The sequence below is a fragment of the Silurus meridionalis genome, chromosome 5 (genome assembly GCF_014805685.1).
Source record: "Silurus meridionalis isolate SWU-2019-XX chromosome 5, ASM1480568v1, whole genome shotgun sequence".
Taxonomy (NCBI): domain Eukaryota; kingdom Metazoa; phylum Chordata; class Actinopteri; order Siluriformes; family Siluridae; genus Silurus; species Silurus meridionalis.
Window position 1 is genome coordinate 8,274,322 of NC_060888.1, and position 13,222 is coordinate 8,287,543.

The 13,222-nt window shown below is 37.7% G+C and overlaps 1 protein-coding gene across 6 annotated transcripts in view; it reads right to left on the reverse strand.

Moving 5' to 3' along the window:
• gria3b (glutamate receptor, ionotropic, AMPA 3b) overlaps positions 1 to 13,222 on the reverse strand; it is a 130,530-nt gene that overhangs the window by 30,541 nt on the left and 86,767 nt on the right. For all 6 annotated transcript variants that reach the window (XR_006925804.1, XM_046849229.1, XM_046849226.1 and 3 more), the window contains exons 5-11: positions 12,198 to 12,251; positions 10,667 to 10,828; positions 9,255 to 9,422; positions 8,957 to 9,061; positions 7,358 to 7,465; positions 4,761 to 4,967; positions 449 to 822 (exon numbers count right to left, since the gene is read on the reverse strand). Coding sequence is in view for 5 of the 6 variants with exons in the window: in XM_046849229.1 (XP_046705185.1) it covers positions 449 to 822; positions 4,761 to 4,967; positions 7,358 to 7,465; positions 8,957 to 9,061; positions 9,255 to 9,422; positions 10,667 to 10,828; positions 12,198 to 12,251 (1,178 nt within the window). In the remaining variant the exon portion in view is untranslated. The remainder of the gene's footprint in view (positions 1 to 448; positions 823 to 4,760; positions 4,968 to 7,357; positions 7,466 to 8,956; positions 9,062 to 9,254; positions 9,423 to 10,666; positions 10,829 to 12,197; positions 12,252 to 13,222) is intronic.

The window sequence follows — 13,222 nt, forward strand, 5'->3', positions numbered from 1 at the left end:
ACATAAACAAAATGTTTGTGCCTTCTGAGAGGATTACAACGTTCTTTTCATACTGTCATGTACATTTTTAAATCATTGATGTTAGATTGTAGCTCATGCATTTGATTAGAATCTTGATAATGACCTTAATATTTCTATCGAAGGAAACAAACAAAAAATATAATCCAAAACAAACAAGGCTTGTGCCTTTCAGTGCATCCTACTGAGCATGCGTCTCATTATCACGGATACAGCAATCATTTAAAAAATCATGGCAAAACTTCTTCAACTGGATTGCAATCGTTCACCGTTCCCATTTCCTAAACTATTCCAAACAGCTATTACACACATACAGATGCACAGAGCCTTAAATTAAACATTTAGACCCACAGTGGGATGAAGGATGGCTTTTTTTTATCACTGCACATTGCTAAAACGATGAGAGTGGAATAGTGATGAGGCCACCAACCTTGGTGAGATATCACAGCCCTGCTGCATGAATGCCCCCAGAGAGAACCACAGGCTGTTAAAAATCCCAAAGTCATTAGGCGGGTCGGGAGGAGTCTGGGGGTCTTTGGCTTCATCTGTCTCGTCCAGATGCCACTCGTACGGACTGAAGCGGCTCACGAGGAACAGCACCACGCTCACGCCGATGTAGGCGAACACAATGCACATCCAGATCTCGTACGCCAGCGGGTCCAGGAAGGAGAACACGCCAGGCTTGGACTTCTGAGGTTTCTTGATCATTATAGAAATGCCCAAGCTCATGAAGGGTTTGGAAAAATCTATCACTTCTTCTCGAACCAGCGTTATAGTGAGTGGTGCGACGGCTATGTCCGCTCTCTGGGGGCAAAAAGGGACATGCATATGTTAGTGTCCTGCTATTCTGATCAATAGATTTACAAATCAAATGCACATCCTGAAGTTAACAAATAGCTTGTTTAAATAATATACTATAAAACAGTCACTGTTTTTAGTATTTGGTAGTCTTCATTGAGCTCATCACACAAGAGTGTTTTTTTGAATGCTGAATGATACATATTGCCTCTTGTATGTGGGCGAAATGAAATATAAGCAAGAAAGACATTCCAAATAAAAGCTTTGCCTTTGCCCTAGGGTTCAGGTCCCAAACATTGCAGAATTTTTAAAAAAGGATACTGTTAAAAAAAAATGTATGCTTCTAAAAAAAAAAAAAAAAAAAAGAGGACATCCATTGCCTCAGAGCATCTGAAAAAAGATATGCAAAGCATAACAGACTTGTCTGCTGAGCTTTCACATGCTGTTCAATGGCTTAGGCCTTATGCTGACCTCTACTGCATCAGGCCTAGAGGAGACTGAAAATCTTTCGACTAAGACTTTTCGTCCTCCTCATGCGTCACCAACTGCTGCTCTTGGATCTATGCGCTTGACATGTGACAAGCAGAATCTGTAGCAGCTTCAGCTTTGTCTCTTGAGGGCATTCGAATGTAAGGTCAGCATGAGATCCCAGATCTCAGATCTCTCCCCCGCTAGGAAGCTATTAGTTATGCAATAAGGCAAGATAAGGTCATGGAAACTTTGCAGGTGACTGGTGGGTATAAAAGCTCCCTGCAAATATTCATTTCCTTTTATCTTGCAGTCTGTAGTGAGTGGAACAACGGTGTACTGTCTCAATAAATCATAGAATAATTTGCATATAAATAGCTAATTAAGTGTCTACCAGAAGTGATTTATTGGTAAGGATGAAAAACTCCTTGGATCTCTTCCTCATGCACTGTGGATAAATAATTAGGAATGATTGTCTTTTCTAAATCCAGGGAGAAATATGCACTGAAAACATGGGTGTTATGGCAAATGGTGATCAGATAGATCAGATAATTGCAGTTTTGTATGATGAAAGTGAAGACTAAATTCAGTGATGTCAGATAATTATTGACCGATTTTAATTTCTATTTTTCATCACCATCATTATTATTGTTATGTTATTTATAATAACAACAATAATAATATTATTAATAATTATAATGATGGAAAAAAATCTGTCAATCATCTGACATCACTGAATTATTATTATTGATTTATTTTTAATAATGAAAACAATAATTTGTTTTATTTATTTATTCAATAAATTGTATTGCATCTTTGCTTAAACTGTGCTACCAACCCAAATGTTTAATTGCTCATGCTTTACCTGGCAACTCTGTAAAAAAGTCAAATATATGAGTGTTTAAACGATTCATCAAAAAAAAGCTTCTGGTACAAACTATTGATTTGCGGATGGCATTCTATTGTACTTCATTGTCCGTAAATACAATTGAACTGAATATACAGAAAATACAAACCTGAGCAAATACAATCTGAAAAAAAACAAAACCTCTTATCACAGTTGCACATCATTATTCCACATTATAACCTATTCAAACGGGTGTGAATCTCAGCATGACAATCAATACTGAGCAACAACAACAACAACAACAACAACAACAACAACAAAAACCCTCGTATAGACCAACATTTGAGGATGACCTTTAAAATGCAAGGCGAGTAAAATAAATATGCTGGTCAAAAGGTCATGCCAGTATTGTCCAGGCTGATGGGCACAACAAGCATTCGAGACCAGACTAAAAGGGATTATTTTTCTTCTTCTCCTACCAAGAGTGGACTTTTTATTTTTCTCATTTTGAGCATAATTTCAACCCACAGCACATCAAAACCAGGCAATTTCTTTGGTTGATAGTTAGGAAATTGAACAGATGAGGTAACCCAACCCTCATGCATTTTATATACAGCCCCTCCGTGTTCAGTGTAGCCCAGAAAAATCGGGAATGAATTCACTGGCTTTGCCTGCATTTACAGCACATGAGCACTTTGACAAATGCAAAAGTGGATGCTTGCCCTGGTATAAGCAGTGAAAGTGGCTTTGTGATGTAGTGATGCTGTGATGAATCAGTGGGCGGCACGCTGCGAGGCTGCAGACCACAAAACACAATTTCAACACTGGTTTTGAGTCGGCTTTAGCCATCCCTAAGAGAGATATGTAAATGGATGCCAACTGGTGTGCATACTGGCAAGAGTACCTGTATCTTTTTTTAATAGATTAAATCACTTGTGTTAATGAACTGTGTTGTTTAAATTTTTTTAATTTTATTATTAATAAAAAAAAATTGAACTCATTTTTTGTTGTCATATCAGGACAAGGTCATGTGACATGAACTCTTTAAGGTCAGAAGAACTGAATGCGCATATGACCATAGAGCAGAAATAGTGTTTTCTTTGTATTTGGTTTTATTATTTCAAAATATATGATTATAGTTTATGTATTGCATATTAGACAACATAATGTTTGAATAAATCATTTCTTTTCTTATTAAAAAAGCATCATGAGAGGAAATCTCAACTGCTCCAAATTCATTAAGCTTTTATTTTGATTTTGTAAATGTATGTACGAGGTTATGCAAAACAGGTACACCTGTAAACTTATATAAACTAAGTATAAACTAACTGGAGGTCACACACAGATTGGCATGTGACAGTTAATTTATTGGGTCTAGAAAAGTTTCAACATGTGATTAGAAATAACAATGATTATAGTTTATGCACTGTGTACTTGCACTATAGGGCCAAAACGTTTTTGGATACCTGACCATCACAGCCATATGATAATAATAATAATTTGTTGCACAGAAAGAATAGGACTGATCACCCATAAAACACTGGCATGTAGGCAGTTAAATGTTGTGGAAACTAATGAAGCACCATACCATATAGAGCCTTAGAGGTCAGCATAAGAATATTTAAATCCATCCAAAATCTAACAGGGAGCCAATGAATCTAAAACCGGAAAAATAAGCCTACCAGCTCATCTTTGTCAGAAGCTGAAATATGGACCTTTTCTACACTGGTTTTAAGCAGGAAACACACAATTGCATTTAATGTCTTGGTATGCTGCAGCTCTGCAATTATCCTTCAATAGAACTAAGAATTCTAGACTAGAATTCTAGTGTGCACAAAGTGAGCTCCATGAAGACATGGTTTGCTCGGGTTGGAGTGGAAGAATTCAAATGTCCTACACAGAGCCCTGACCTCAGCCTTACTGAACCCATCTGGAATTAAATGCAATGCTGACCTAAGATGCTCTTGTAGCTGAATAAACACAAATCCCTATTGCCATTCTCTTAAAACTCCTGAAAAGGCTTTGCAAAAAAGTGAAGATAATTATAACAGCAATAAAAGACTCGATCTGGATTGGGACGTTTCACAAGCACATATGGATGTGCTGGTCAGGTTTAGCAAACTTTTTGCCATAATAAGTGAAAATATGGCTTATTCATGTCTTTTCTCATCTAAAGACCTGTCATAATGTAGCAGTATTGCTTAGACTTTGAATAATGAAAAAAATATATATTTTGAAATATATCATGATATTAACATTCTGGCTGCAGACCCCTGCTGGTTAAAAGCATACAAAATAATTTGAACTAAAATTATAATAACTGAGGGTAGAGACAGTGTTATTCTTTAATATAAATGATTTTTCAACTTGAAAATAGATCATAAAATACCATAATTATAGTAACTTTATTTTTTATAAAGGATAATGAGAACACTTCTCTTTCATTTTAAAATATCTCAGCCTCTTCCCATGATGATGTCTGTGCACACCTTCTTTCCCAGATCCCACTTAGCATACAGGTCTGTAGTAAGTTTTCACATACATTCACATACACAGTACCTTTAGATATATAAAGGAAGAGGAATGAATTAGTGGAAAGTGGTAAGGTGATAAATAAACTGGTACTCACCCCATATACTAGTTCACCCACCATCCCGTTCCACGTTTTGGTCTCTGGGTCGCGGGCGCCATACTTGCCGTCCATGACTATAGACAGTCTGTATTTAATCCCGACGTGTTTGGCTATCTCGGAAGCTAAATCGACACAGTAGCCTTCATACTTCTCATTGCCTTCCAGATTCATATGGTTTTTCTTGTACATCACATACGGTGCTTCCTGTTAATCAAACACACGCTGGTTTATTGTCACCTGTGCGCGCCAGTCACCAGAGCCGAATGACAGCTGAACAATCAAGAGCATGCAAGGGCGTGCAGGGTAATCATATACGGACCTGCTCACTTTTCTTCCCCCTCTTTCTCTCTCTCTCTCGCTCTCTCTCCCCCACTCTTTTCACACACACAAACCCACACACACTGACCTACATTAATTTTCACTTCCTAGATCTCCATTTGCTTTCTAGAACACTTTGTACCTTAAACATACACATACACACATATACACCTGTACACAAATCAACCAGCATGACATCAAGAACAGGATGGATGAGACGGAGAGAAAATATGTCATGTGATCTTAGCGAGACCCCTTTGCTAAGCACCTAGCCCCTACCAACATTATGGTCATGAAAATGGATGATGAACAATGGGACAAACACACGGTGACCCACACACTCCCTCTGTGTTAGAGTGGGGGCTGAGATGCATTATCTAACCGCATGTTCACACTAACAAGCAACAAATTGACAGGTGACGTTCATTTTCTGTGTGCGTAAGTTAACGAAAGACAATTCAATTGAAGTGAATGAGTTTTTTCTTAATTCTATACAAATTAGGCAAAAAAGGGATAATTATGTGTACTGTATGAAATGTATTCAGTTCTTCAGTTCCCCACTTTTAGATCCTAGCTGCCGTTAGTTCCGATTTACTGTTGAAAAATGTCAACATTACAGAGGCTTGGCTTGAGCTTGTACTGTCCATAATTGTGATACATTACAGCAAAAAATTTAGCTTGGCAAGACAAAGCAAGGATAGTTTGTACCTCCAGTGAGTGTACGTAGCTAGTACATTCAGCTTGCTTTGCTAATCTAGAGCACTAAGCCTAGCATATACATGTAAATCAAACAACTCATTATTATGGAATTTGTTTTTAATTCGTTAGCTAGTTAGAAACACTGCTTCGATTTTACATCAGAAATGTAATTAAACAAATGGAAACCCTTCAACAGTGCACGCGCGCACACACACACACACACACACACACACACACAAACGACAACTGTAACGGTTGCTCTGCAGCCACAAAGAGACAAACTACCAAGGACTTGTTGCTTGCTAATGCGGACGTGAGGTAGGTGGTGACAGATAGGGTAGGTGGTCAGGGTCTTGAGAGGTGATTTCCTTTTCATAAAGTAAATGGCAGTGACTAGAGACAGACAAATCTGCTTCAAACATGTTACACCATTGTGTGGCGAAGACATACTGTGTCATTCCAGCATAAAAACAACGAAGAACACGAGCATACATACTAACAGATCAATACATCGTTAGGATTAAAAAGCTCAAATACCTGGCAACACCAGTACTAAAAACCTGCAAAAGAATTTCTTCTTTTTTTTTCTTTCCTTTAAAGACATAGAAGCAGCAGCAGCTTGCTTTTTTTTTTTTAGCACATCATTACCAAACATAGGGCTTCACACACAGAGAGAGCTTCCCTATTAGAGTCAGAGACAATTTGGATGCCAGTGGGGTAGCAATGGTTTGTTTGCTTTGTGCTGAATACATCCGCTCACCTTGTCTTTTCTGGGACAGTGCCCAGTCCCAACTAGTCAGTATGGACCTGGTGATGATCGAAGAAACGCAGGCTGTTTATTTTTTCATGCACAAGTCATTACCCACTTATGTCGTTAAGAGACTACAATATATAATATCTGATGCTTTATTCTAGACAGTGGTTCTGTGCTTGGTTTAAAAGTGTTATTTAAATTGAACCTGGCTATAAAGGAGTCCCGATAATAGCAGAATATGAAATGTTTTTTCAGTAGAGGTGCAATCCTCCACTGGTCAGTGTAAAAAAAAAAAAAACAACAACAAAAAAACAAAAACAAAGCTAGTCCGACTATTATCTCTGTCTTGCCTGTTCATTTTACTTTACTTCAAGACAAACCATTGAACCCTTTGAATTATTGTTGTAATTTTGCTGGCTGGTGGATTCTGTGTGTCATGACCATTTACTTGATGAGTGGAGACAGGTTTTACTTACGTATGCACTGTATGTCAAGTTTGATGATGGAAACGTAAAAAAAAAAAATAAATAAATAAAAAACATTACCATCGTACCAAATGCCGTTATTGTGATGTCACTGCTATGACAGGCCACTGGAATATGGGAAATCAAAATGCTTTGTCACCCACACGGATACAGTTGAAACACTCATTGTGTTTTGTTTTCGCCCCTCGACTGTTTCAACGTGTAGTGAGTGGATGGAAAGCAACACAAAAGAAATATACTTCTAGCCGCCCAGGACAGAATGTATTAATCTGTGAGTCTACACCATGACCCTGAGTGGCAGAATATGTGACACATTTAAAACATTGTGGAACGTGTACCATAATAGTAGTGACCACAATTGTTCGGTTTTCCACTGAGGACGAATCGTTGCTGTATGGCAGATCCATTATATTTACAAAGCGCTCAAACTCGTTCCAGTACCCGATCTGCAAAAGGGAAAACATTTTCGTTATTATCAAAACCACAGCCGTTTTAAGCACATTAAAGCTTTTCTGAGCCCACAGCACCCCCTCTTCCTTTAAAATAATTATTTCATGTACAGACAAGAAGCTAAAGAGGCTGCCGGAGATGTATAAAGCTATAAAGGCGTTCTCTCATAAGACTCTGTTCATTAAAATGGCATTAGGTGCCTGAGCTGCTATTGCCTCCTGTTAAATGGAAGTGGAAGTAGAAGTGTGTCTGGCAGACGGCTTTTAAATATAGAGAATTACTGTACAAGCATAAGGCAGCTCACAGAACTGCACATACACACAAAAAAATCTAAGCAGTCAGGAAAAAGAACAGGAAACTGTAAGGAGGATGCTTTGATGGCATCAAGGTCTACTTGGTTTGTTCTCCGATTCATAGATAAAGTGACTCAAATACAGCATTGATCTGCCTCCATTAACAATCTAGTTTTTTTTTTTGCAGGATATACTAGACAAGAGTTTCTCAATGCCGAACTATAGCACAATACCTAGATTGCTAATCAATATTGTTAGCTACTTAGGCGCACTAGCATCAGGCTGTGATGAGGACAGCAGTGATGTGGAAGAACCTGAGCCCTCAAATCAACTGCAAGAACAGTGTCTCATGAAGCACTAGATTGTTTCTACCAGTCAGATATTTGCAGCATGCTCACATTTAGACTGTTGCTATGCTAACTTTAGTTAGCTTCAGCTACCTTTCCTCACTTTGTAACTCTCCATACCAAACTGTCATTTCTATAGAAAAAAATACACAATTAAATGACACATGGAAATTGATGTATAAAGTGTAAAGCAGTCTTTTATCCATTCTTGGACTTCACCTGTGTTTAGGTGATTTTACACTGTGTGACTACATGAGGCTTTAAAGATTACTGCTTCATTTTAAGATCACACTCACAGTGTATGAAATGACTCCACTAAAAACCAAACTGTGTGATAATGTGTCTGTCAGGTTATACAGCAAAGTGTTGCTCACGATAGACCTGTGGTAATCCTGGGAATAAGACCATAAGCCAGAACTGGACTTGTGTAAAATAAATAGGGTAATTGAAACTTTAGTTTAAATATATTAAAAGTCTTTTTTTTTTCCTGGCTTTTAGACAGATTTGTAGGCACACCCTGAGGCTTTTATATCCGAAAATTGTAACACTTTTGTCATTGGCTAAAAATGTGTGCACTTTAATTTAGTTACATCCAATTAATTAAATAAGCTTCATTCACACTCACCTTAAATATTAATAAGAAAGAACCATAACTTTACTATCACTTTTTACACTTTATTAAACTTTTATGGTATAATAGATATCCTTTAAGACTGCATTCTATTTGAGTGATATCTACAGTTTACTTCAAAAAAAAGGAGAGAGACGTATTTAAAGGACACCTACTTGCAAATCCTCTTTGCTCGGCTTTTATGATATCTAGAAGCATTTGAATTTGTTTGTGTACCTTTCTTGGCCCGCCTGCTTTCATCTCATAAACGTCGATAGTGTAGTTTGATCTGCGGCCGAAACTGTCAAACTGGATATTGCCAGTCATCCCTTGCACTTGAACCTGCCAAGGAAAAGTAAGGATGAAACCTGATGAAATAATGGGCAGCACTCCAAGCCTCCAAGGTCAAATGGAAGGTGGCAGTGTATTGCAGTAGAGTCATGCTTGAGCAGTTCATTTTGAGGAACTTGATTGCGGCAGGGGGGAGTACATGAAAGTCAGAGCTGCGCTAAATGGCAGGGTGAATTTTACCTACCATTTTAAGAGCCCTCTCTATGTCGATGCCTTGACTCCAGGGGACTGCTGGATTGGCCAGGCAATCTCCAGCACTGCCCCGTCTTGAGACATCCACGCGCTGGCGCCGCAGGTACCGGAATGCCTCGGCTATCACCAGGATGGCATCGTAAGACAATGCAGAGGTGTACTGCAAAGAGAGATCATGAAATGAGTACTGCATTACCTACTTCCCTGCCATTAATGCCAAATGCTGAGTCTTTGGGACAGTCTGGATTACATCATCCCTTATGTCTTGTTCACTAGATGCACATATTAAGGTTTCCTTTGGTCTTCTGCACCTAGTGCAACTCAAGGACTCATTATCAAGCCCTTTGTGAGTTAACCAAGGTGTCTTAATTCAGTCACAGAAACACAGTGTGCAAAAAATACAGCTGTACAGTGAAGCCACTCGGGCTAAATTTGAGCTCAGTTAACACTTCACAAACCTTTTGCATTAAGGATAATCACACCAGGATTAAGAATAGCAACTTATCCTATGTATGTGCATGCATCTAGCTTACAGTGTTCTATACAGGATAATTGCAGTGCCTCCCCACATATAATCATAACTTGGTCTGACATTAAACAGAACGAAGATTCGTGGCATGCTGTTCTATTCATATTTACAAAAGTGCATTGTTTCTCCTTGTGGAAACGGCTCTGAATTGGGTTCTAATTACGGTGACGTGTAAAATGTTTAGCATTGTGTGGAACAGTATTTCAGTCCTATTGTTGTTGTGAGGTGACACCTGTAATTATGCTGCATCTCACAGAACAAGCTGGGAATGCACTGACATCCACTAATTTGCAGTGAGCATTCATTTTTCTTTTTCCATTTTATTTTATTTGTTTATTTATTTATTTGTTCCTATTACATCCAGAAAGCTTATATCGAAAATAATTTAAGAGAGTGTCAAAGTGGGTTGCATTGTAAAATGAGCAGGCCAATGTTTATTTTATTTACTGCTACTATGAGTTATTATGTATAAGCACTAAATTACTACTAAGTCTTTTTCATGCATAATCCTGCTCTCGAATGTTCTTTGGCCTGTTTGCCCATTTCAGTCCACACCTGCATGACTCACTGAAATACCACTTTGAATTTATCTCTTTGCTGATTTTTGTTTAATTAGATGTAAATTGAAGCTCGTGTTCTAACCCAGCTTTGGACTGGACATCAATAAATTGACTGATGGGGTGGGAAAGCAGAATAGGAAAAGGATACAAGAAAGAGGAGAAGGCAGAAAGAAGAAAGAAATGTAAGCAGTAGCAATGGCTACTGAAGAAGAGAGAGGCAAAAGGAAGAAGGGAACAGAGACAGAAATGAGAAAACAGAAGGCTGTCGATAAGACATAATGATGCTTTTTCTCCAGTACAACATGAAAGGCTTACCTTCAGAGGTGTGTTCCTCGCCTCTGGGAATTCTCTTTCATCTAACCGGTCCCAGCGCTGGAGAAACTGCTGCACGACAGGGTTTTCAGGATTGATTATTTGAAAGCCACTTATGTTCGCGCCGCCGACATACACCTTGTCCAGGCTCACGTTAGAGAAGCCCTGTAAAGAGAAAGAAAGCGATAAAGAATGAGAGAAACTGAGAGCAAGAGAGAGAGAGAAAGAGAAAGAGAGAGAGCACTCTGCATGCTAAAAATAAAAAAATATAATCTGCACGGATATGTTTTTAGGTGTTTCTTTTTTTTTATAACTGCATAGTGATTACATAAATCTTCATTTGGCATTTTGTTAAAAGACGATATACATGATATGGACACAATTTTGTGGAAACCTAATCAGATTCGTATGTGCTTTTGTGTTGTACTGTGTGTGTTGAACATCCACATTGCTGTTATAGTAACCTCCACGCTTCTGGGAAGATGTTCCACACTTTCTTTTCGAGTGTGCTTGTAGAGATTTGGGGTGCAATCAGTGTTCCAATTTATCCAAAAGGGGTTCAGTAGGGTTAAGTTCAGAGCTCTATACCAGGTCATTCAAGCTCTTTCACTCCAAACCATGTGAGCCATATATTCTATCTGGTGCTGTGCACAGTAGCATTGTCATGCTGGAACAGGTTTGGTCTTCTACATCAGTTGAAGGGAAAATGTAATTCAACTGCATCCAAAGTCATCTAATACAACAATTTGAGGAAGAACCACACATGGTGGGAAAAGTCAATTGTCCCAAAACTTTTCTCTATATAGTGTAAGTATTTCTAGAATGTAATGACAGTAACAAGAGCATTTAACCTAAAATAAACTTTTCAATTCTGAATTATAGATTGTACTATATATATTTATATATTATGCCACCATATTGGATATGATAATTGATTTAAGTAGTCTGAAACTTGATGATCCTGAGGCATCAACAAGGATGATATTATATGCACCATATGGATGGCTTAATTGAAAATTGTGTGGCATGTATGGAGCTAAGAAATTAGGCAATCTGCATGCAAATAACTTCTACTGGCATGCTTCTTAATTTGCAATATATAAACAAACAAATAACACAAAGTCTATGAACAAAAATACTGTTTTTACCTACTGTTTTACCACCCAGGGCTAAAATACTGTGAATGTTTATTATCTGTGCTGCTTCATACTTGAATTGTCGTCAATAGGGGGACGAAAGAACATCTTTAGCTTTCTGGTCATTAGAACCGTGCATCCATGGTTCATGGATATGAATGACGATCTTTATTAACAATGCGGCTACAAAAGCACTACAATGAGCAATTTATATAGTGCACATAACCGTACTTGTTATATATATATATATATATATATATATATATATATATATATATATATATATATATATATATATATATATATATATATATATATATATACTGTATAGGTTCTTCCAACATATCTTCTCCATACTAAACCATGTTCTTTTACTTTTTCAGACACTAGAGACTCACCAAATTGGCCAGGATGTAATGATAGCCTCGGCTGTTCTTGCCCAGGGTCACAACCTGAGGAAAGAGAATCAATAATGGTTAGCCATCCATGTAAGAGCCATCAGGCAGATACAAGGCACTGTGCTAAGTTCTTTCAGTGCTGTTTGCATAGCAGACTGTCTTAAACAAAGTGGCGGCCTCCTGCGAGGTGACAAAGGAGCTAAATGCTGATGGATGTCTCTTCACTCTGGGAGGGCTGCCTGAGGTGTTGTCACGCTGCGGAAAAAAGACTGGTTTTATCTTCCGTGTGTGCGTTTCTGTGTATGAAATATAGCCAGGCATGCTTATGTCCTGCATTTAGGTGTAACTTTCAAAGCACTTTCATTAGAGTAAAAAAAGCATCGGTTAAACCGAATGTTTGTCTACTATATTTGTAGAGTAGGTGCAATTACCAATTTAATAATGTGCAAATACCAATTTTAAGTTTTGCTATAGTGGGCATAGTACAGAAAACCCATTTACTCAATACTGCCTTATAATGGAAATCCGTTTAATATATGTCAGTATATAATGCACAATTGCAGCTATTGTAAAGTAACAGTTTTAAGTTGTCTGGACAAAGGAACTTATTAGCAAAGCTGATTTTCTGTGTAGTTTTGAATGCTTTGCTGCAGTTAATGAAAACGATTCGTATTACTTTTGTTTTCTTAAAGAGTCTGCAGTAGTCATGCACAATCACGTCTCCTTTTAGTACAATAACCACAAATATAGTATCTTCTAAACCGTTTTTTTACAGGATACATTATATACACATTTATACAATTTAAGTTGGCAGCTCTGCTTGATCAAATGGTTTTAATTTATTTCATATAAGTCTCCAGTGTCAGTGCCTGTCACACATAAAAAAAGAGAGACAGTGAGATTGGAATAGGAATAAAAAGTATGAGTATGATTAATTAATTCAAATGAAATTATTAGCAAATCGCTGTAGTATTGGTGAAAAAAACACACCAGGTGAAGGAAAATAATTTGCTTTAGTGTGATCA